Source organism: Protopterus annectens, chromosome 8.part0 (assembly GCF_019279795.1).
Source record: "Protopterus annectens isolate FY-2018-M chromosome 8.part0, PAN1.0, whole genome shotgun sequence".
Classification (NCBI taxonomy): domain Eukaryota; kingdom Metazoa; phylum Chordata; order Ceratodontiformes; family Protopteridae; genus Protopterus; species Protopterus annectens.
This window is the reverse complement of record NC_056741.1, coordinates 1761332376-1761355607: the sequence shown is the minus strand read 5'-3', so window position 1 is coordinate 1761355607 and position 23232 is coordinate 1761332376. Positions and strand designations below refer to the sequence as shown.

At 44.0% G+C, this 23232-nt stretch overlaps 1 protein-coding gene across 1 annotated transcript in view; it reads left to right on the top strand.

Moving 5' to 3' along the window:
* LOC122808560 (cytochrome P450 2F3-like) overlaps positions 1-23232 on the top strand; it is a 176395-nt gene that overhangs the window by 144130 nt on the left and 9033 nt on the right. Inside the window, exon 4 of the mRNA XM_044079516.1 lies at positions 5378-5538. Coding sequence (XP_043935451.1) covers positions 5378-5538 — 161 coding nt within the window. The remainder of the gene's footprint in view (positions 1-5377; positions 5539-23232) is intronic.

The following is a 23232-nucleotide window of genomic DNA, read 5'->3' as shown; positions in this document are numbered from 1 at the left end:
TGAGTGGAGGAGCTCCCTGGTCAGCCTCATTGAGAAGCTGCAATCCCTGATAAAATCCTCCAAAGCTAGTTATGAAAACAAAATCATCACTGATTCTAAAGACAACCACAAAGCATTCTATAGCTATGTCAAGAATTTCAATGGCAACACTCAGATCTGCTCTGAGTTACAGCACAGTGGCACTAAATATACAGACCCAACTGATATTGCCAACATCTTGGCAGATAGGTTCAGTACTAACTTTACCCCCCTTCTCTCCCCCTAAAGAGCCCATCTCCATACCGGAAGAATGCAAAGTTCCTGTAATCATGGCTGCTCAGGTAAAAACCACACTCTCCAAAGCCAAGAACACAGCATCCATGGGATCAGACAACATCCCAGGCTGCGTTCTGCATGAACTACAGAAAGAACTGGCACCCCACCTAAGTACCATGTTCAATGATAGCCTTACCTCAGGCTTTGTGCCTGCTGAATGGTGCACAGTGACGGTTATCCCACTCCACAAGGGGGGAGCCACCATGGACCTCAGGAACTACCGCCCCATTAGCCTGACGAGCCTGGCCTGCAAGGCCATGGAACATATCATCATGGAACTTATAAACAAAGACATTCGTAATCTCCAAACTCTGGACCCCACCTAGTTCGGGTTTGTAAAAGGCAGATCATGTCTACTAAACCTGATAGACTTCTTTGAAGCAGTCACCAAAGTTGTAGACAAGGGTAAGGTGGTTCACACAACCTATCTAGATCTTGCCAAGGCTTTCAACACCATCCCCCACTCTGGAATTATAGTTAAACTCACTAAACTAGGTATAAATCCCTATGTCACAAGATGGGTTGTCAACTGGCTAACTGACAGAACCCACACTGTGAAAGTAGTATACTCCAAATCCGACTTCAGACCAGTGACAAGTGGAGTACCACAGGGTTCAGTCCTGGGTCCTCTCCTGTTTGGTATCTACTTCTCTGAAGTACAGGCTAACAGAGAAGGTCTTTGGCTAATGAAGTTCGCAGATGACTGCAAACTAGGAGCCATAATCGAAACTCCTAACGATGTGGGCATCCTACAAAAGGGCCTCACTGAGACAGATGCCTAGTGCCAAAGCAATGGCCTTAAGCTCAATGCCAGAAAGTGCATTGTCATCCCCTTTGGTAAAAACTCTGTACCCATGAACTACAACATATGTGGTAGTATACTTAACACTGAAAGTGTGATAAGAGACCTTGGGACACAGGTGGACAGTAGTCTCTCCTTTGATAATCACATCGCCACAGTAGTCAGGAAATACTTCTACATGGCACACCTCATCACAAAAGGTTTCTCATCCAGAAAAAAAGAGGTCATTGTTCCCCTCTACTCATCACTCATTAGACCCATTATAGAGTACAATGCCCCTTTTGGTATGTACCTCACAAGACATCTACACCAACTGGAAAGGCCAGAGAAATACCTCACAAAGAGGATTACTGACCTCAAACAGATGCCCTATGCAGACCATCTCAAAAAACTCCAGCTTTACTCCATTGCATATTGCCTACTCAGAGGTGATCTCTGCCTAGCATACAAAGCTATGTCAAACCCAGAGCTGTTGGACATGCTATCCCAATCCCTCCGAGCTACATGTGCTAGGGAGGTTTAGGTAAACCTTGTCACCACAATAAACAGAACATGCTGGAGGGATAGATTCCTGTCCCAGAGACTTCCCATATTATGGAATAAACTACCTATCTTTATCAAACAAAGCTCCTCATTAGCACTCTTCAAGAATAATCTTGATGATTGGATGGGAAATAGGAAATTCACCCTGGGGATCACCTCTGTGGCTCTGCTCGACAGTAGCACAGGAAAATTTTCTTGGGTGACAGAAGCCAGGGTACCTTTTTGACTGGGCTTGTATAGGCCCCAGGGCCAATAGCCTAGTACCTGCCTATGAACCTATGAACCTATGATGACTGCATCATGCAACAGAAACATATGGGTAGCAATGAATATGTTGTGCAAATCGCAGCAACATTTCTTTACAAAGCTGTTATACACTTTATCCAAAAATTTCAACTTGCATATAAAATTATAAGGGTAAGGTGAGGGCCAAAAAGACCATTGCAGTCACATGTACTATCATTGTTTCTGTCTTAAACGTTTTCAGCCTCAAGTGAGCCATATTCATCAAACTGAAAATAATTTCTAAGCAGTCCGCATGACTAGTAAGACTTTATGTATTCAGGAATATATGAACTGAATATTGTCCCATGGCCATGATATCTCAGTCCACTAATTTTTAGGAAATGTTAAACTGCAGCATTTGTTCAGCCATCCATTTTATGTTTACCTGATTTATCCAATGCAGTGTTGCAGAAGAGCGTGTATACATTATGGCACTCAGCATTGAATCTCAGGGCAGACAGAAACTAATCCTGCATATGATGCCAGTCTGTCATGGATGACAATCACATGATGAATGACAACAGAGCCAGAAGGAAGCCTTACAGAACATAACATCAGCAAGGTTATCTCAAAGAGGAATGGATACAATAACAATCATCTTGTAAAGTAAAAAAAAAAAAAACAACACTAAAGGAATCTATGAGAAACAAAAATGCAGGTTCGCTCATGCTCAGTCAGTATCCACTCATATTTGATGTCAAACATCAAGAAGAAAACAGGAACAACTAGATGAAATACAAGCACCAATTGCATGACACTTGAGTTCATTCATAACCTTCATGAGGGCAGTATGAATGTTATGACAACAAAAGGAAGAATTGTACGGGTCACAAAAGTCATGAAAGGATAGCAAGGACATATGCTCTATACAAACCACCTTCTCAATTACCTTACCAAGACAGGTAAGGTTAGAAATATGTTAGCAGAGTTTCAGGTTCTGCAGGGACAGGGAAGATTTTTAAAAGGGTATGGCAAAGATAACTTGAATAGTGAAGAAAAACATTTACTCTTTGGAAAGAATAGATCTGTAAAATCACCATGTTTATAAATCTGAGGCAAAATAACATTAATATTGCCAGCTGCAGTTCAACTCAGTAAGTGGTAGGATGGACAGCTAAGACAACACATGTGACATGAACGTAATCAACATATTAATACTCGCCACAATAAAGCTGAAGAATTCTCTTCTTCTGGAAACTACCATACATGGTTTACAGCAAATGAGGCCGTCACAGAAGAAGAAAACAGAAAAGGCCCCAAATTTCGATGGAGAAAAGTTTTTCAAGTTCTCGACAGACAGTTTCTATAACCTGAACATTGTTGATCAACTTGATGGTGCAGAAATCTCACTAGACAAGGACACTTCTTTCTTATCTAAAATCTGATAACCCAATAATAGCCATCGAGCTTAAGTCTAAACTGCCCAGTATTTTCTACCCGTGTTTCAAACTCTTCCCAAGTATAATGAAGTCACGTTTGCATTCATATACTCCTACTCAATGCAAGATGTATCTGAACTTAGTCTAGATGGACAAAACCTTCAGGGAAAAGGTGAATTACAAACAATAAACAATAGCTTGCAGTGAACTCCAAGAGGGGCAGCTCATAGTTAATAAAATTTGGATTCCTAAATGAGTTCAGCTCAATGTCAGATGCCCAAATCAGGAGAAGTCTAGTTTTAAATTAATAAAGTACTGATCTGACCAAAAACCTCAGTATGCCTCATGTTCAGAACTTTAGAACACTAAATGTAGTTTGTCAATTTTATGTTTCTCAGAGGAAACAATATGAAAAAAAAAAACTATCCTCCTTATGACCCTCCTGCAGGAAGCTTTGGCACAAATAAATAACTGGTGTCAAAATTATGGTCTGAAAACTAAATGCCAAAAAGTGCATTACTGTATATCTGAGAAGTCATCTACCCCCAGGGAACTACCACATTGACCATACACCCCTAAGAGTTGACTCAGTTGTTCAAGATTTGGGAACTTATGGGGACAGTTACCAATATATGTCTATTGTTAGAAGTTCCTTCTATATTGCACAGCTTATAAACAAAGACAGTGTGTCTAGATGTAAGGTTCTCATTGTTCTCTTTTATTCAGTCCTCATTAGGCCAATCATTGAATATAATGCCCCCTTTGGCTTGTATCTGTCCAGATACATGCAACAACTGGAATGCCACAGCGATACCTTGCTAAAAGGATACATAGCCTAAACATGTCCTACATTAACTGACTCAAAGCCCTGGTACTATACACTGTATCTTACAGACTGCTAAGAGGTGACATGTGTCTGGCATGCAAGGCATCCTCTGACAAATTTCTGATGGATTTACTGCATATCAGCAAATGAAATGGTATCAGAAATAATCAATCTGGAAATCCAAACCTCTTCCACAATATCAACAGAATGGTATGGAAGAAAATATATATTTCCCAGAGGATGCCACTACTATGGAACAGTCTCCCATCCAGATAAAACAGAGTTCATCCCTGGCCATTTTCAAATACAACTTGGATCTATGGATGAAAAACAGAAAATTTACCCCACAACTGCCTCCTGTCCCACTAATAGTCAGATGCAGTTCTTAAATGTTTTATCCCATGCATAGATCTCCTCAAATTATCTATGGTATGATCCCAGTTATTCTCATTAAGGTTAATATATAATTATCAACCATGAGATGGGTAAGGCCAATTTATAATTGAATGAGATAGGTTATTTCGAGCACAAAAAGGGAAACTGTTTAAGCTTAAAATGGCCCACAAGAACAGTTACCCTAGTACTCACCTAAGCCTATGACTACGAGGAACTCTTTGGTATCATTAACATTAGCCCTTTAACAAAATTACTATTTATCCAAGCATCAAACCTGTGAAGGTTTAATAGAATAAATCAGAATAAATTGTTGAGGAAAAGTAAAAAGTCTTACTGAACTATAATCATGTCACTAAACAAATGGTAGACAAGAAGTTGCCTTCAGTTTAAATAAATAAACAAACAAATAAATGACTGTCTTGTTATTAGGGTTAACTTTCCTTATATGTATTACAGTATGCTAATTTAACATTATCTTTACTGCTGACAGGTTACATACTATCTACTGATGACTGGACACATTTCTTGCTATCTTCTTGTTACATTCTCTAAACAATATGCCTCTCCATTTGATTGTTGTTCTGAATTTCCTCATGAAAGTGTAGCAAGTATTTTACTGTAAATAATGTATTGGATTCACATTTCTTGCACTATACTGATGCTAATGATTGACTCTGTACCTTTTAACTTAATGCATATTTCTATGTTTGCATGGTATGTCTAGAATGTCATAACTAATAATACTCTTGCTACTTATATGCATCCAAGCAGTTAAATTATTTGTTTAATTATGGGATTTTTTTATTTATCTGCTTATGTGTTTGTTTATAGGTTGTCAGTTTGATCCAACAGTGGTAATCAGCAATGCTGTGTCCAACGTTATCTGTTCCATTTTATTTTCTCAAAGATTTGACTACCATGATAACACATTTAGAAGGCGACTTGAATGCATTTGTGAAATTGTAAGCCTCATTGGTGGATTCTGGGGAGAGGTAAACCTGAAATAAAATTTGTTACTCTGTAACATTCTCCAACTTTTTTTTTTCAGAAAAGCTACAGGTTTTGCAGTTTGGCAAATGACACTCACATATACATTGTTAATTAACACTACATAAAACTCAACTAGACATTGTAACATTATAGCTCCTTCTAGAACCTAGGACCAAAACAAATCAACAGTGAAACTATGGCAAAAAAGAGAACATAGTTTTGTATGAAATTGTCATCTGAAAGCATGACCATTAAATTTAAAATAATGGATTTTTTTATAAACCTTGGTCAGACAACTTGGCCTGTTATTTATCACATGACTATAAATAGCTTCATCCATCAATCCATAACCCTCTTTCCATTTTGTATATGGGGTTGGAGTGTCACTTCAACAGTGACAGTCATCTACAGCCCAGGTTTACATTTTAAGAAAATGTTATTGCATTATCAGCAGATAATGAAACAATATTAGCAGATAATGAAACAATATTGTTGGTTAACTATACACACTACCAGTGAAGTGCAGCATACAGGTGTCTGAAATGGATACTTCCACGTTTGTAAAAAAACACAAATTTGTTGTCATATGGCTTAATAATGCATCATTATTTCCCAGTCACAGAACATAATTTGCAGTAAATTTACATTAGCATCATTGTGTGATAAATGTGTTTTTATTTAAAAGAGTATTGGAAAATTTGTATGTTGTAAATATAGAAAACGATTAAATGTTTTCATAAAACAGCAACTGTTGGAAAGTTACAGCTGCAGAAGCTTATATACAACCTCAAAAATTTGAGCTTCTCCTGAAACTCAGGTGAAAAAATCAATAAGCTAGACAAATATAAATATCTTGGAGATGGTAAATTCTATAACAAAAGTACAAACAGGTCTGGAAATATTATTGTATGCAGTAAGGGTGGGCATATTCAGAGTCTTTAAACCAGTGCTATAACAACTTGTAAAAATTTAATTTTCTGTAAATTTGCAAAATCTTTGGGCAGGATTCACGAAGCCTCCGTGTAAGAGATACAAGGCTTACACGGAGGCTGCAGTTAAACAGTGTGACGTCAGCATGTCATGCATATGCATGAGGGCATGCTGAATCACACCTAAGGCTAACACGGTCCGTGGAAGACAGTAGGGGGCGTGTCCGTAGGCCGAGCCCTGCATGCGGACACGCCCCCAGAAGAGTAAAAGTGCCCAAAGTAAACACCCATGACAGAGGCCATGGAAATGTGAATAAACACAACACAACACATGCCCCCAGAGACTATAAACATAAAATATATAAATTAACATGTTATATATTTTTTTAAATCGTAAAGATGTTTGCCCGTGAGTGCACTCGTTTGCACGGGCGTGCCCATAGCTTAGCCACAGTTAGCAGTCAGTGGAAAAGCATATAAGAACTAAATATGCAAAGTAAGCCAAGAAGCAATAGCATAGCGGTAGAGACGTCAGCTGAAGAGCAGGCAGTCATGGTTCGGGCCCCCACAACATCAAGTTTTATTTTAGTAAAATAAGCACGAAACAAGTCCCTGACAAATATGTAGACATATAAAATTATATTTTATGTAAAATGTAATGAAATAGTCCATATATTTGGAAGAAATGTGAGATAACAAAACAATAAAAAATGCGAGATGTGCCTATAGCTGAGCTACAGTTTAACAAGGTGAGTGCATCTGCCCGTAATTGAGCAGCGGTTTAACAGGTGTAAAATGAGTGCCCGTAGGTGAGCAGTGGTTTAACACTCTGAAACTGTGAGCCCCTAGCTGAGCTGAGCATAATATGCGTGCTAACAGCCAAATGAAGCATAAACCAGCATACCCCATCTGCACGGAGCTGCGCACCACGCCAACAAGCTAACCGACGGGCAACATTGAGCAAGCTGTATCAAAACTGCCTTTACACAGACACACCCTCTAGCCTGTCTAGACAGTCATAAAATATAAAAAAGCAGTGGCCACATTCGAACCCAGGATACCATGCACCATAGTCAAGGTACTGAACCACTAAGCCATGACAGCAGTACCTAGAAATGCAGTAATAGCAAATATATAGGAATTAATACAAAGTAGAGCATGACAAAGCAGGAGTTATGAAGTTGATACAATTCCAAAATGGCCAATCACATATAAGTGTGGGAAAAACGGCATATATAAGCCCCATAGGTGGAAATACACAGCATAAACGATTGTAGAACTAACTTGCGGCCAGAATGCCAGGAGTAGGTGAGGGTAGTTGCTTTCGAGCACAGAGGTGGGGCGTTGAGGAGTCCAGATACATAGTCTGGCTCCTAGTCCACAATCATGAGGCCCAACTCATGCAGGACCAGGTCCTGTGGGGAGCATATAGGGCTGAGGCGTGGGACCGGTTGGCTCATGATCTCACCAGTGCCACAGGGATTCCAAGGACTGGTGAGCAGGTCTGTCACCACCATGCGGACCTGAAGAGACGTAAGCAGGACCAGTTGAACCTTTGGATCCAGGAGGCCCGGCAAATGCCCAACGCCCCACTACTGAGTAAGTTACATTTAATTATGTATGTAAGAAATTAAACTAGCTGATATTATGGAGATGTGTATTCCAATATTACTTCATTTATATTACAGCTGCAGGTGTCCATTCTGCGAACTGCAAAGCCTATGGCGATAGGCTGGTGCGGTTGCGCCACCAGGCAGGTCAGTAATCCACTCCCAGTAACTGTAAAGAAATATAAAAGTATGACAGTTAGCAAAAGAGTGCAGTGTAGTCAGTAAGTAATAAAATGTGCAAGTAACAGTGTAAGAGTGTTTGCAAGTATTGCTTGATTAAAAAAGTGTGTTGCAGTCTGTAATCCAAACAGAAAAATGAAAATGTCTGAAATAAAGTCTGAAATAAAGATGCCCCACCTGTAATATAATAGTACACAACCTGCAGCAGGCTGAAAAGTACAGCTGCAGAAGATGAGCAAATCACGTGTGAAATATATCCCTGTTGAAATACTGAAACATGACAGAAGTGAGACTGCTGGAAAGGATTGTAATAACTACAGGTAAAACATGTCAATAACGCCTAGAAGTAAGTACCATCCTGAATAGTAAAATGAAATCAAGTGAGAGAGTGTGAGAAAGAGTTATGAATCCACCAATAAAGTAGTAATAACCCCTGAATAAAGTATACTGCAGGCAGTACAAAATGAAATGAATGTGACAAGTAGAACCAAACTGCGAAATGTGTTCAAAGTGTTGCTGCAGCTGGAATGTGTATCCCAAAATCTGGATATGTTGCTCTCAGTCTGCAATATGCAGATAGTATGATTGTCTGAAATACCAAACATCCACAGTTGTCTATAGCTATATAAAGCAAATGTAGCAGGATGATGTAGCTGAACAAAGCCAGATATGAACATGTATGAAGAACAATAAAATGTATATTGATGTAGCAGTAACAGTCCTATCACCAATTGAAGTAGTTATTATATAGGAAACTGTAGTTAGAACAGTAGTGTGTATATATCTGCAGCTATTAGAAATGTACAGCATATGTATTGGTATTCGAAGGTGTTAATATTATTTTCCTCACCCCACCCTATAACGACATATAATCCATTCCACATGAAATTGGTATGTGCAATCACAATTAACACCCCTGGACATTTGTCCTGTTGGGTCATAAATATTTGCATGTACGTTGATGCATCTGCCCTGTTCATACATCCAAACCTGATGGCCTGTTGCCATCAATCAACCCTGCATGTTGTTGGACTGTGTATTGCTGTTCAAATTATGCATGTGTTATGCTCACTGTTCAATGGTGTGAATATCTGGGTGTTTGGTTAATGGGAATACTAATGCATTCTGTTACAAATAATTGTGAATGGTATTGTATGTTACTAACCCAAACTGTCATGACATAATGCAAAACATAGGACGAAAGGGAAGGCAGGTTCCAGTGGACCCACCTCTCCCACCTCAGCTGGCGAATGCACCTGGCACTAGTGCCCAGTCTGGACCCTCCTCCGGTGGCCCTGTGCCACCTGTGGGTGGAAGCGCTGCAGGGGATGGGGCCCATCCCCCCTCTGCAAGTGTGGCCGGAGGAGAACCACCACTCACCCTCTGTAGCATCCGGACTGTGGTGCGTAGGGAGATCCGGGACTCTGTTCTTGGGCCCCTATGCCAGCTTGAGGCACAGGTGGCACAACTTATGGGCATGCCTGTTGCCTGGCCTACACAGCCCCCAGCACAGCCCTGTCCTGGGCAGTGAAGGAACAGTGGCAACTGCCCATGGGTGGGGATATCAGTTCCACTGTTGCCATCTGTGGGCTCATGGGCTCTGGATATCCATCCGTCCCAGTCAATTGTGTAACCCGCCCACACGTGTCATACACCACCACTGTATGCGTCTTGTTTGTCTTGTCTGTTGACCTCCCCAACCTACCTCCCCAGTTATACTGACATCCTTCACCTGACATACCACTCTCACCTGAAAAAAAAAAAAAGGGCACTCTGTACCCACAAAAAAATTACGCCCCATACAGAGCTGCCCATTCCGCACACATGTCTGCTGGACATGGAAACTATCAATTACAATTGGCTGTACAGCAAGTATTATTGTTGTCCTGACACCTCTCTCAGGAGTGGAAGGTTTCAAATGTCACACCAAATTACATACATATGCACAGCTGTTGCTGATGAAGAAATTGGCAGCTATGGGCCTTACCTACATCCCTCCTGCAAAACCCTTGCTTGTTTCCCTACTGTCTTACCCTCTTTGTGAACCCTTTTTCACCACTGTCCTGTCTTCCCATTTTCATTTCTTTCAAAGAAAATAGCGCGGGTGTGCGCCAGAGTAAGCACTGTTAAGCGGTCATAAGCAGGTGTGCACGGAGCTGAACGCTAGTGCGCATGCGGGAGCTCCGCGCAAACCAGCACTAACCCGGTTACAACTGCTTAAAAGTGCCTTAGGCACTCTGATTGACAGGTCCTGTAGTCAGTTCAAAAGCAAAATAAAATCCAACTCTCAGTCCTGAACCCAGGAAACAGTAGTCTGCATAACCTACCACTAAGCCATGACTCTTATACAACAACATTGTGCTAAAATAAATATATCACGAAATAGTAGGAATGAATGTAAAGGGAATATAGGATGTGTAGTACACAAAGCATGTCATTCATACTTACTGTCAAAACTAGTGGATTTCCATAATAGTAGTGTGTGAACAGAAACAGCCATGCTAGTTGGTAGCTAGTAGGTAATAATGTCAGTTAATGTACATATATAAATGTATGTATATATATATATATATATATATATATATATATATATATATATATATATATATGTATATATATATATATATATATATATATATATATATATATATATATATACATATATAGTTGTAGGTGTCAATGTGCATACACACTTACTACAGGAAACAGGAGAGAGGAATGGAGAAATGTGAATCTACAGCACAGCCTGAATCATGAGAGAGATACTAACCTTTACACTCACAGAACAGTGTCCACAGCATACCAGCATGGTCCCCACCCTTACAATCTGAAAGGGCAACGCCTATCTCACATACCCTTTTATAGCACCGTCCTGAAATGACAGTGAGAACTGCAATCAGTACACAACTGGCTGCATGCAATTAGCAAATGTTGGCTTACAATTGGTGCAGAGGCCATCACATGGACTTATGCAGATACCTACAAAAGCATCCTGTACTCACACTCCACACATGCAATACGTTCATTGCACTGTCTGGAGGCAGACAGAGAGAGAGAGAGAGAGAGAGAGAGAGAGAAAAAGAAAAAATAAAATAAAATAACAACACAAGCAACAACACACGGTACACAAACTGAGTTGAAGCTGTCAGCAGTGACAGTACCAAGCCATGCCAGCAGCAGCAGGAAGCTGTAGTAGCGGTAACGCAACCAGCTGCAACAAATACAGGTAATGTAAAGTAACAGGTTAATAGTCTGCATACTGTGAACCCTCCATATGTGTCATAGGTCTGTATTTATAGGTATGTCCATGTGAAATGTTGTGTGCACGTAGTTCCACCCAAAGGGGATGACTATACATTACATGTCATTCAGTGTTAGGCCATGATCCTGGCAGCAGTTTTCCATTGCAGTGAGGCCTGTCTGTAGGATGTGTCTGTCAGCTGGTGTAATGACTATGGCGCTTAGTTAGCAGTCATCTGGGAACTTTGTCATCCACAACGCGCACATGTTTGCTTTTACATCTGAGAAATAAATGCCAAACAAGAGGGTTCCTAGGACAGAGGCCTGTGGGATACCACATGTGATTGGCATTGAGTCTGACATGGGTCCTACAATATCGATATTATGGATTCTGTATGTCAACCAGTGTGCAACCCATCATGTGACATATGTAGTAACATGTAAGCTAATGAGCTTGTCTATGATGCCTGAGTGGAGTACTGTGTTGAAGGCCTTAGGCAAGTCCAGGTAGGCTGTATGGATTGCGTTGCCATCATCAATGGCTGTAGTGACTGTTTGGAAAGGTCAACCAGGTTCAAAAGGCAGGATCAGCCCATCACAAAGGCAAACTGGCCGGGAACATGTGTCTGCAGGTACCCAGCATTGCTGTATATGTGTCTCATATTGAATCATTCCATAGCTTTGCAGACCAGGCTGGTTAAGCTTATGGTGCAGTAGTTCCTAGGGTCAGTAGAGGTGCCTCCTTAGTGGAGTGGGACAACTTTTGCTGTATGCCAGTGTTCAGGTACATACCCCGTAGTATGGCCAAGGTTAAATATCAGTCTTATATGCGGTCGTATGTCCTCTTGGAGTTCACGTAGCACACATCCATGGATACCATCAGGTCACATTGATGCTGTGTGTTCTGCTTTGCTGAGGGCGGCCCTCACCTGGACATGTGAGATGATGGGGAGGTTACATTCAGCTATGATAAGTATTTCTAAGTGTGGGGGAGAATGAGGGGGGATACGTGCACCGAACCTGTCTGCAAGAATGTTGCCAATATCTGTGTGTTCAGTGAATGTTAAGTAGGGGTGTAGTAACTCAGAGCATACCTGAGGCGTTTGGTCCATATGTGTAACATAACTGAAGAAGGCCTTGTGGTTATCTATAGTGTTCGTGGCCATTTCCCTCCCAGAGTAGGCCGTGGATGTTGTTATGAGAGACCGTAACTTATTAGCAGTGCTGACCACAGATGCCTTCCCTTAATGTGAATCTGCTCTGTCCTGCAGTAGCCTCCTTCTATCGTTATACAATCTGCCTTTGGCTGGGGTCCACCGGACAGGATGCCTAACCTTTGTGCATAGGGTCTGGGTTAGAAATGTGTGTGCATGTTCCATGCAATCTTTGGGATGTCCGTGGGAAGCATTCGCAAAGGCGTCAGCAGTGTGGGTTGTGGCTTCCACTGGCCCAATGGGCTGCATGGATACCAACTCAGTCCTAACAAGTGAATAACTGTCTAATCGCATACATATCAAAGTAGTCTACTGTGCTGGTGGTGGTGGTATATGTATCTCCAGGCCGAGTAACTTGTGTCCAGATCACACTAGTGGATGGCGTTCCACATACAGTACCTTGGTATGAACCCCCAGAGTGAGGTTGTGCATTGGACCCATCGCAGTGTGCTGACCGATGGGGTATGCTACTATGTTGTGTGAAATGTGGCAGGTATTGTTGCACAGGTGTTGGCTGAGGACTGATATCTGGCCATGTACTTGTGTATCCACCAAGAGACACACACATGCTACATATGGGAGTAGTAGTATATCACTACAGTTGAGTATCATGTATAGTATGTGTGCCATATATTGCTGACATAGTCTGCTGATATCCTGTTTGTGTTCTCTTCCAGGAACATGGCGCATCAGCATAATCCTGCCTACTCTGCAGCAGAAGATGAGTAGATACACCAGAGCCTGGTGCGGGATTATGACATACTGTTTTTCCGCACCAGCCAGAATCAGCAGGAGAGGGTTGCACTGTGGCAAGACCTTGTCCGTAGGGTAAATGACATTGGCATGCATAATAGGACATATGAGCAGGTACGACATCACTGCAGTGATTTAATCAGAAATGTCCGTCAGCGTGCGTCGGATATCCACAGGCAACAGGTTGCCACAGGAGGTGGGGTGGCCACACATCCCCCCTCACCAGACTGGAGGGGCTACTCCTAAGTGTTGTGGCTCCATCCCTGGAACAGCAACAGCAATACACCTGCATCATAATGGAGGCTGGATCCACACAGCAGCACGACATGGAGCGTGTAGGTAATATGCCATATGTACACTTGACTGTTCTGTACACTGTTAGTTTATGCATGTGTAAGGTGTGTCTGTGGTATGTAGCTGTCAACATAGTATGTAATTGTGCAGGTGTGATATTGCCAATATCAGTAGCTGACATGTGAAAGGCAACTGGTGTACTACTGCACTGTATCATATGAATTATCAATGGCACAGTTGTGCCCACTGACATTAATCTCCTCATTTCTGCAGGTCCCTCTGGTGCTACAGCAAGGCAGCCCAACCATGCTGGTGAATGTGTTTTAACAATACCTATAATAGTCCTGATAGTGCTAGTAATACTAGTGTAACTCAGTAGTGCTCTGTGTGTATACTGCGGGGTGTGCATGTGTGCATGTGTGCCTGTGTCCACATGTGCATGTGTGCCTGTGTCCACGTGTGCATGTGTGCATGTGTGCACGTGTGCCTGTGTCCATGTGTGCATGTGTGCATGTGTGCCTGTGTCCATGTGTGCATGTGTCCACGTGTGCATGTGTGCAAGTGTGCATGTGTGCATGTGTGCCTGTGTCCCCGTGTGCATGTGTGCAAGTGTGCATGTGTGCACGTGTGCACATATGCATGTGTGCATGTGTGCCAGTGTCCATGTGTGCATGTGTACATGTGTCCACGTGTGCATGTGTGCATGGGTGCATAAGTGAATCACTGGTAACATTCTGTAGACATTGTAAACTGTGTTTCCTGTCTTCCTCCCACAGGTTCTGGTGCTGCTCTGGTGTCCTGCAGCAGGGAACCTAAATATGGCACCACAGGTACTGATAAGGATGATATCTGTATAATGGCACAGGAAGGTGTGTCAGGGTCCGTCATTGGTCAGCCAATTGACAAGTACACAGCTGTCAACCCCATCATTGTGCACAGTCATCCTGCCAGTACATCCTATGTCACCATTGTCCCTAGGTGATGGACAGGAAACAGTGGGCATTGACCAGGGTAATGTGATATCTGTGGCACATGCTTCCCCACACAGCAGCCATGGGCAGGGTCCTGCAATGGTACCACACAGACAGATGCCCATGGGTTCTCGTGGGAGCATCCATGGGTGTACTGCCTCTGGCAGACGTGCCCAAAGAGGTCTGCCAACCTCAGCTATGTTTCAGACTGTCATGCAGGCACAGTCGCGTATGGAAAGGTACACCAGACAGGGTCTGAGGGAGCTGAGAGCATGTCGCACAGCCATGACTGACAGTATGCGTGGCATCGTGGATGCTATCCGTAATTTCACCGATGTCATAGACAGACGTTGTGGGGACATATTACAGCAGTTCCACAACCACATGTCCATGAGCCAGGGCAATGGTGGGTGGTTGCGGCTTCGACGTGGCCGTATGCCAGCAACAGCAGCAGCTGGCAGTCGGCGCAGATGCCAACAGGCCCGCGGACGCCCCCATAGTGGCAGCAGACCCCCAGCAATAATGGGTCTGTGCTGTCATCAGAACGCTCCAGGAGACCATGTGCACGTGGCTCTGGACAGTCCCAACAGTAACCTGTGTCCAGTCAACACACTCCCACTTCTGATGACAGTACCCAGTCTGGCTTAGTACCGGATATGGACCGTAGCACCCCTGCCAGGCACAGGTACCATGTCCATGCCCATAGACACTGATCTGTATGACCTGCCAGGTGCAGTCTGTGGCTGTCCACAAACTCCTGTATATGGCAGCCATGAGGAGGAACTGTGTGCGTGCATACACACATGCGAAATGTTAACACCTAGGGCTACCACATACACGCACACACTGCATCAACAGTGCCACACCCTGTACTGCTGTCCCTTACCAACACACATACACACATACACACACATGTCAATTGGTGGTATCAGTGGCAGACTCAGGCATACCTAATTCACACCCTGTGCATATGATGAAACTCTGCCACCTCCTGCAATCTCCAACATCAGTGCAGGAACAGGTAAACAGGTTGCTGATGCACAGGGTGACTACAGAGAAGTGTTTTAGTAGTATCATGTTGGTAACAGTACAGTGTGCTGATATGACTGTGTGTATATCCCAGCATGCCTGATGCAGTAACCGTATGACTGTCCTGAATTGTTATCTACACCCATAGTACGTACCAAAGTGTAACAGCTGCACATTATTGCATACCGGTGGTAAGGATGTCAACAGATAGCCACATACATGGGTAGCACAGGGGGGAAGCTAACGCAAGTAGTGATACGCAATGATGGACATATATAGTAATGGTGGCAAGTTGCCCACAACGACTATGCAATGTGGATCTTTGCGCATGTTGATATGTGTGCAGTATCAATGTAATCCAAATCACAATTAACTATGACATAATATCAGTTCTACCATGGACATCTGAGCTGTGCATTCCTGGGTACATGTTGACAGTGCCTACATATTTGCACTGTTACCTACTGTTAGTGTTACCCCTTCTTTGTTGTACAATGGACTACTTCCAGCCCTGCTTACTGTAGCTTTGTTTGCATGCATGTTTGCTTGGGGTTCCCTGGAACACTGCTTCCACCTGCAATGCAGACTTACAGTGCTTCTGTGAACCCCTAGTGACATCTGCATAGCGTACTATACGTATGTCAAGTTTACACATGACAGAACGTCACTGTCTGTCCTGTTCACATGTATGTTGCCTGTGACACATTGCACATGTCTTACCTGGCATTTACCCATGTGTGCAGTCATATATGCCAGTGCTATGAAATCAGTAGCAGTACACCCACACATACACACCTTCAGTATGTTGTTCCCCATTGGCCCTATGTGTTGGTAATCACCATGACAATCATACTACTATGGTAGCATGTGCAAAGGTAACCTGTGAATCACCTCTGTGGTCCAGTTGTGGTTTATGTGAGTCATGTGGCAATGTCACAGCTACCACATGTATGCAGTCAACACTCTCCCCTGGCCAGTAACGTACAACACATTTGTGGGATGCCACCACATAGCCAATCTGGGGACTGAGCACTCTGAACCCAGTAATGCCATACCCTGTCAGGTGGTATGACATACTACAGTGACTACAATACCAGTCTGACATAGACCCGCACTGACAGCAATCTGAACACACTGGGGCATACTTGGAGACTCAGAATTGCACCTTGTCTGAGCATCACACACCTCCGCAGCTGGCACACAAGCATACGTTACGTCAGAACAGAGCACATGCCACACAAGGCACACACATCCCGTGTGCCGCACACTCACAGCCTGTAGGGCTAAACAACACACCTGCTACAGATGTGTCAGGTACATCTCTTGGCCCCTGCAGTGGGGTCCCACTCAACAGGCTGTACATGGTGAAGGTCACAGTGATATTCCTGTGGGGCACTATGGTTCACCACAATACACATGCATACAGGTCAGTCAGAGGCATGGACACATATGACTCAGTCATTGACCATGCCACTATGGATGACCTGAGACATACCTCCCTGGACTACATGATAGGGAACATAGAAGGGATCTCTCAGCATGTGGCACGAGCCAGTATGAGCCTGATCTGGGTTGCCATCATACCCTCACCAGGTATGCTACCACTATGTAGGAAGGGTGTTCTATGTCTACATTCTGCTCAATCTCCAATGTAATTCATAGGGTATCCAGTGTCTGTCAACGTGTGCTTACATGCTAGGGAAGCCACAATGATTTGTGAGGGGCAGCTTGCACGTGACACCCATGGGCCATTGTATATTGGTGAAGCCCCTTGATACACACGTAGTGCCTTTTGCTGCAGGACATGGATTACATAGCCACCTCCATGGGTATCACACAGAATAGGACACTAACAGTGATGCTACACAACACCAGCAGTGTACACCGCAAGATGCATGCACTGGACACTGTCCTCAGCACGGTGAACTACAATGTCTGTGCAGTACCAGAGTCCAGATTCTCGGCTCAGAGGTGCAACCCATCACTGCCAGGTTATACCTCATACCATGCCTGTCGTCCCCTACACATGTAACACACATGGACAGGGGGGTGGTATCCCAAGGCACCACAGATACACACACCTCCAGGTTGTTGGCACAGCACAAAGCATCAGGGCCTATTCATGTGCAGCTAACAGTGTGTTGGACTGCCTTCTGGTTCATAGCCTGGAACACACAACCCTCCCATACACAGGAAACCCACCTATCCTCCATAACAGCACTGGCAATATGACAGTCTCAAGAAATGTCTTTATATGGCTGGACTGCATCCAGCCAAACATTGTGCATGAGCATTACTGTAGCTACAACACACTAGCTGAAAGGTTCCCAGCATGTGGTCACTAAATTGCAGTGGAATAACATGTTACCACTCCCACAACAGGTGGGAACATGCAGCTCCTGTTCATCGACTACATGTAGACTATATGGCCCAGACCAGATGTGTATCCCCTGCTGTAGGTATTTTACCATATACAACCCACACTGTATAGACAGATACCGTGTGCGGACCCTGCACAGTAAGACACAGTCATATTGTTATGCATTGCGAATACCATTTATCCACTCGAGGCATGTGTCAGACATGGTAACTACTGCAGGTCACAGGTATTTATGTGTATGTGTCACACACATACATCATGTGTGCATTGCCATTGCTGGTTTAGGAAATGGCATGCATTGTTATGCACAAAGACCCACACAAGGTCATATTGTGTGACACAACCACACGTGGCAGATGTGGGTTTCCAAAACATACCTATCTGTGCTCTGACAATGGTAATAGACCCAGTAGCGGAGCGCACTATTGGCATTACTGGCCAAGTAGCCCTGTTTGGCTGTGCTGATAGTGTGGTGACATCCCCTGTGTTTTCTGGGGGAATATGCAGCATCTGGTGTATTGTAGTATTTGCCAAAAGGATCTGTTCTCTCACACTTGCAATTACACACACCCTACTACCCCCCCCCACACACACACACACACACTTGCCATGTGCAGGATTCATACCCCTACCTAACTATGTCACGACACGTGAGAGAAACACATTAGCGAAGCGCACTATTCGGATTTCTAGGAGGTTCCTCTTCTCCGGCTGTACTTATAGGGTGCTGACATCATCAGTGTTTGGAAAGGGTAATGTGCATCATGTAGTGTGATCTCCTGATTGCAAAACAGCACATGTCTTTCATACAGAATTGCACACACACAAACTCCTCACATCCAAACACACACACACTTGCCATTTACAGGTTTCAAATTCCTACCTAACTATGTTATGACACTTGAGAGAAACACATTAGTAGAGTGCGCTATTCGAATTACTGGGAGGTTTTCCTTCTCCTGCTGTACTTATAGGGTGCTGACATCATCCGTGCTTAAATAGGGGAATGTGCATCCTGTAGAGTGCTTTCACAGTTGCCAAAAGGGACATTTCCCTCACACAGACTTGCACACACACTACCCCCCTCCACATACACTGGGCAGTTGCAGGATTCAAACCCCTACCTAACTATGTTATGACACTCACAACAGATGCATTAGCTGAGCGCGCTATTCGCATTACTGGGAGGGTTCCTTTCTCCTGCTGTACTTATAGGGTGCTGACATCATCAGTGCTTAGATAGGGGAATGTGCATCCTGTAGTGTGTTTTCACAGTTGCCAAAAGGGACATCTCCCTCACACAAACTTGCACACACATCAACCCCGCTAACCCACACACACACACACACACACACACACACACACACACACACACACACACACACACACACACACACACACACACACACTGAGCATTTGCATGGTTGGCACTCCTACCTACCTATATTATGACACTTGAGGGAGACGCATAAGCAGACGGCGCTAACCGAAATACTGGGCATCTGGTCTGCACCTGCAGTATTTATAGGGTACTGACATCTTTATTTCTAAAGAGGTATGTACATCTAGTACTACCTGTCAGGTGGGGGATAGCATATATATGCATTTGCAGCCACCTACGTCAGGGTCAGATATGCACATTGCACTGGCAGGTTATGTTCTATACCATGCTTCGTGACCACAGGACCTGTAACACACAACACAACCAGTCCAGAACACCACTCCCACATCCAGGACACACACTTTGCTTCCCTGGGAACAGTGCCAGGATAGGCAGGTGTTCACATACACCATTCCAGTTAACATCAGGTACAGGCATATTGTGTGTGGGAACTACTCAGGCCTCTACCACTTTACCCTACAGCCACTACAATTTGTGGGTCCATGTGCTATGGCAGAACCACTCACCACAGCCACATGGGGGAATACATATTGCACCTGTCCATCTGCAACATGGGTACTCACTGTTCCACACCAGGGGTAGACCACCACTGTTGATATCTGACCATACCCACCTTTCCCTGGACTTCCATATCCCATCCCCACCCCCAGGCAAGGTTGTCACTGCAAACAAACTGTATTTAGCACAAGCAGACTCTACACTTGTGAAGACTGGGGTGGACGACTTCAAAGGACCCATGCTGGGGGACTATACTGGCCACTCTGCATAATCCTTGACAATTGCATTATATGAGCATGTGTAAGGTTTGCATTGATCATGCTATCCCACATATACCCATGACTGCTCCACAACAAGACACCTGTCAGGTGTACACCAGCCATATATGAGCCGTCAAACAGACAGAGTGAGCTAATACATTGCAGAGCTGTAGCCCACAGAGGGAGGACATCTGTGAACAGTACTGGCATGACACTTCATTCCCACATAATCATCACAACACAGTGTTGACAGTGGAATTGTCCAGACAATGCAGATAGGGCTCCAATCAGTCTGTTATTGACACCCACTTACTGTTAGAGGTCCTCAGCAACCCTCTTCCAGCACACACCAACAACATGGCTGTGGCGTAGCACATTCAAACCCTGGGATCTCCACCGTGCCCCTGCTTGACAGAGGCACAGTTCACTAGCCTCACACGTTGCCTTATGTGACCTACTTTACAGTGGCACAGTAGCCTACTGTACTGGGGATGCAGATGCCAAGCACACTCTGGCTAAGCTGTCATTCCCTAGGGCAACAAGCCTAGTATTGACCTCTACACCCATATGTTCAATTGTCAGATGCACAATATTTGTTGTGCTGTTAGACTGTTTGCAGGTCTTTATTGCCATAGCATTCCCTGTTCCTATGAACAACTTGTGTATCTGTAGAAGATGTTTGAATATGAGGGTGATCCACTATATCACTTATGTCTCTGAAGTCATTTACTGTGTGCACTGGGCAGATTGCTGTGTTGTGGTTGGTTCCTGGAATGACACGTACAAATACCAGATATGTGTGGCCAACTGCTAAATGGAGATATGGCCTAAGTGTGTGAGCATGCCCAGTTCAGCCTTTCCATGGCATGTTGTCTGACATATGCCTCGTTTATCAAAGTGTGCGTGCATGCCCAGTGTGAGCTTTTCATATGTTGAACTCTGAAATCCACCACATATTTGGGTGTGTGTGAACTTCAACAATATCTCACGTTTATGGTTGTGTGTTGGGTGTTATGTTGTGTACTAACTGGCCAACTGCTTCGTGTCTGCCACAACAGGGATTATACTGTGCCTGCAGGGATTGCATGGGATACTTTGCATACAGTTGTCAACATCCTTTCATAATGACCTAACACTGTAGTACCGTATAGTGTACTGGTTCAGTACTTTCACTGTGGTGGACAGTATCCTGGGCTTTAGTCCTATCACTGCTTGACATCCTCATAGTGATCAGAAAACACTGTGTAGGGGCCAGTTGTGCACATATGACCATGTTGCATTATGTTCAGATATGGACTACCTACACCAGGCTTGTTCAACATTGGTAGTGTATTCCACAACATAGGTGGACATTGGCAAACACTAGCAATGTTCCCTAGGCCATTTCTGATGCTAGTCAAAGAGTGTGTTTGTCCTTCGACACACATTGTAACTGGAGTTTGCCATGACATATGTCATGGTTAGTATACTGTGCCTCCGTCTACCTCTGACATAACAGTGATACCCAGGGTTAACCTACCATCTCCCATCCACTCATCAGGATTCCTCTTGAGGGGTGTCGATAGGTGACTCTCTGGATAACCTGTACTGGGAGTTTATTCAAGAGTGGGGGTGCCTTCTGTGTTATGGATCATTCTGTACAGCTTGTCCTATGTATGTCAGTGCTGGGGTTCAGGTCTCTCATGTGCATAGCTCACTGCCATTCAGATTGTACAAGGTGCAGCATGTTCATTGATACCAGCTTGGACATGGCTTCATACATCAGGCACAGCTTGCCTCTGGGTGGGCAGTATGGCAGTGTGTGGAGCTGCAGTTTGTTTACTCAGGCAACACATGGCATCTGTTCATGCTCTTTGCTACTCCTGGTGGGGTACTGTTGTGGACTTTACAGTTGATGGAGGTGTCTGCTGCGGTATATCCCACAGGGGCTATTGTAGTCAATTGTGACGCTGATGAAGGATGTCTGCAGAGCCACAGTGACCTCCCCTTATCTACATCTGACAACCTTCATGACTGGGTGGGTATATGGTATGTTTCTGCGAACACTACAGCCACATGTTTGTCCAATGCAGGATATCTATCACCTTGTGTCCCCAGGTCTCTCATTACATGTTAGGTACATAATGGGTTAACACCTGTGTGGTAATTTGTGGGCACTTACTGTATATCTACGGTGGTTGTCTATACACAGTTCTGCAATTAGCTTGCTGACATGGCTATGGCTCCAGTTGTCTGTTTCTATGTGGCCCTTTTGTGGGTTGCTTGTGTCAGCTGGGGTTGGATATGGTGGGCAGTTTGTACTCCTCTGCATACATGTTCAGTCACAGTCCTTCCATGTTGGCCTGTACCTATGGGACATATATACGGAACGGAGGAGGTCCCAGGACCAAGCCTTGTGGGATGCCACTCATATCTGCTTTGTAGTCTGACATGGATGCAGCATGTCTGACCATGTCAGTTCTGTCCTTGGTCTGGTTTGCAACCCCTCAACTGACATAGGGATTTATATTTAAGCTGGTGAACATATCCATACTGAACTTGTAGGGTATTGTCTGGAAGCATATGCACGGTCCAGCTACGCTGTGTGGACCACATTGCCCTCATCAATGACCTTAATGACTGTTTCAAATGGGTCAAACATGTTTAGGGGCAGGATCTGCAGTTATGACAGCCACACTGGGTAGGGTCCGGTGTCAGTAGGTCCACGATAGCTTTATTTCTGTGGTACATACTGATCCTTTCCATAGCTGTGCAGACCAAGCTTGTCAGGATCCTGGGGTGGTAGTTTGCAGTATCCATTCAGGCAACACCTTTGTTGTGAAGGACCACTGTTGTTGTACACTGCTCTTTGTGTACATATTCTGTGGTAAGGCTGACATTGGGCAGTAGTGTGATTTGGCATTCCATTATTCTTGGAGTCCATGTTGGCCTCAGCC